Source organism: Nuphar pumila, chromosome 5 (assembly GCF_984573655.1).
Source record: "Nuphar pumila chromosome 5, dmNupPumi1.hap1.1, whole genome shotgun sequence".
NCBI lineage: Eukaryota > Viridiplantae > Streptophyta > Magnoliopsida > Nymphaeales > Nymphaeaceae > Nuphar > Nuphar pumila.
Genome location: NC_143253.1, coordinates 19,577,109 through 19,578,459, shown reverse-complemented (window position 1 = coordinate 19,578,459; position 1,351 = coordinate 19,577,109). Strand labels below are relative to the sequence as shown.

At 43.2% G+C, this 1,351-nt stretch overlaps 1 protein-coding gene across 1 annotated transcript; it reads right to left on the bottom strand.

The window, feature by feature from the left end:
* Positions 1 to 620: 620 nt before the first annotated feature.
* LOC149837019 (Toll-Interleukin-Resistance (TIR) domain family protein) lies at positions 621 to 989 on the bottom strand. Its single transcript, XM_090007950.1, has one exon. It carries the CDS (start codon positions 987 to 989, stop codon positions 621 to 623), a length of 369 nt encoding a protein of 122 aa, XP_089864076.1.
* Between the last annotated feature and the right edge of the window lie 362 nt (positions 990 to 1,351).

The following is a 1,351-nucleotide window of genomic DNA, read 5'->3' as shown; positions in this document are numbered from 1 at the left end:
AAATGTTGCAAAAGAAGAAATCCAATACAAACTCCGATTGCTCTATTTATATCAAAGAAAAAAAAATCCATTAGCTTCCTTTCTTTTCCACGTCTTAGAAAGAAGAATGACGTTTTATGCCCACAACATAGTGAAGGTATATGATCTACCAATCAAATGAATGGGGCTCTCAACAGAGTGGTCATGTGCGACATTGTACCATCAACAGCATTTAGTTTCTTCTCTATCAGAGGATGGGCAGTTCAAGCAGAGGCTCTCATAACAGGTATGCATCTAATGTATTTTGCTTTTGTTTTTTTTCCCCAAATTTCACCCTCCCAAAAAAATCTTGGAAACAAAAAATTGAGAGAGAGAGAGAGAGCCGAAAGAGGATCAACATTAATACTCATGAAGATCAACAAAATGTTGAACCCATGAACCGAACAAAATAGAAAACAAAACTAAAATATAGGAAAAACAAAAGCTAAAGAAAAAGAAACTACAGACAGCTAGCAACAAACAACAAAGCAGCTGGCAACAAACAACAAAGCCAGCTCAACCAGGATCCACTGGATTAGAAGAGAGAGAGAGAGAGAGAGAGGTGCCCTTCCCCTAAAAAAAATAAACAAAAAACTTAACTATTAGACAATGGTATGAAGAGTGATCTCGGACACCGGAAAATCCCCAGAGGCGGTAGATGCGGGGGCGGCCTCATTCATGACGTTGTACCCTTTGATCTCCCCTGCTTCTCTCAGAGCAAACCTCCATTCCGTCACTTTTTTCTCATCCAATTCTTCATCCGCTTCGTGCTTTCTGAACGAAGCTTCGTATGGTCCCCTCTGGTTCCTTACCTGGCGAGGTTCGACGTCGTAGAACACGAGAAGGATCAATCTTCCGCAATCCACCATCTGTGTGATCTCCATTAGGCAGAGTCTCGACTCTGCATAGCCTTTGGAGAAGATGGGTATGAAGGTTTTCGAACTCTGGATCGATGTGAACACCTCCCCCATCCTTTCCTCTTCCTCCAGACCATTCTCCTTACAGAAAGCACAAACATTGCGCTGCTTGAGAGCGTCGCAGAGGTCCTCGATGAAACCATTGATGGTGCCTTCCCATATGAAGCTAAGGAAGACGTCGAACTCGAATCGACCTGCACCACCCTCTGATACCAACCCACCCTTACCTATCTCTCTCCATTGCCATACTTCTGTGTTCTCTCGGATGCTTCTCCTCTCCTTTATTTTGAGCTACATCTGATCTTGGGCCCGGTTTGTATTAGGCGCACCTCGAGGTGGAAGTCATCGATGGTTTGTTTGGATGGCACTAAACCATGCTCATTTTTTCGTCAAATTCTGGTTAACATTCAAAACTT

What these genes read in the sequence shown, in the direction of transcription:
- LOC149837019 (XM_090007950.1), bottom strand. Translation starts at nt 989, where the DNA reads ATGGGGGAGGTGTTCACATCGATCCAGAGTTCGAAAACCTTCATACCC.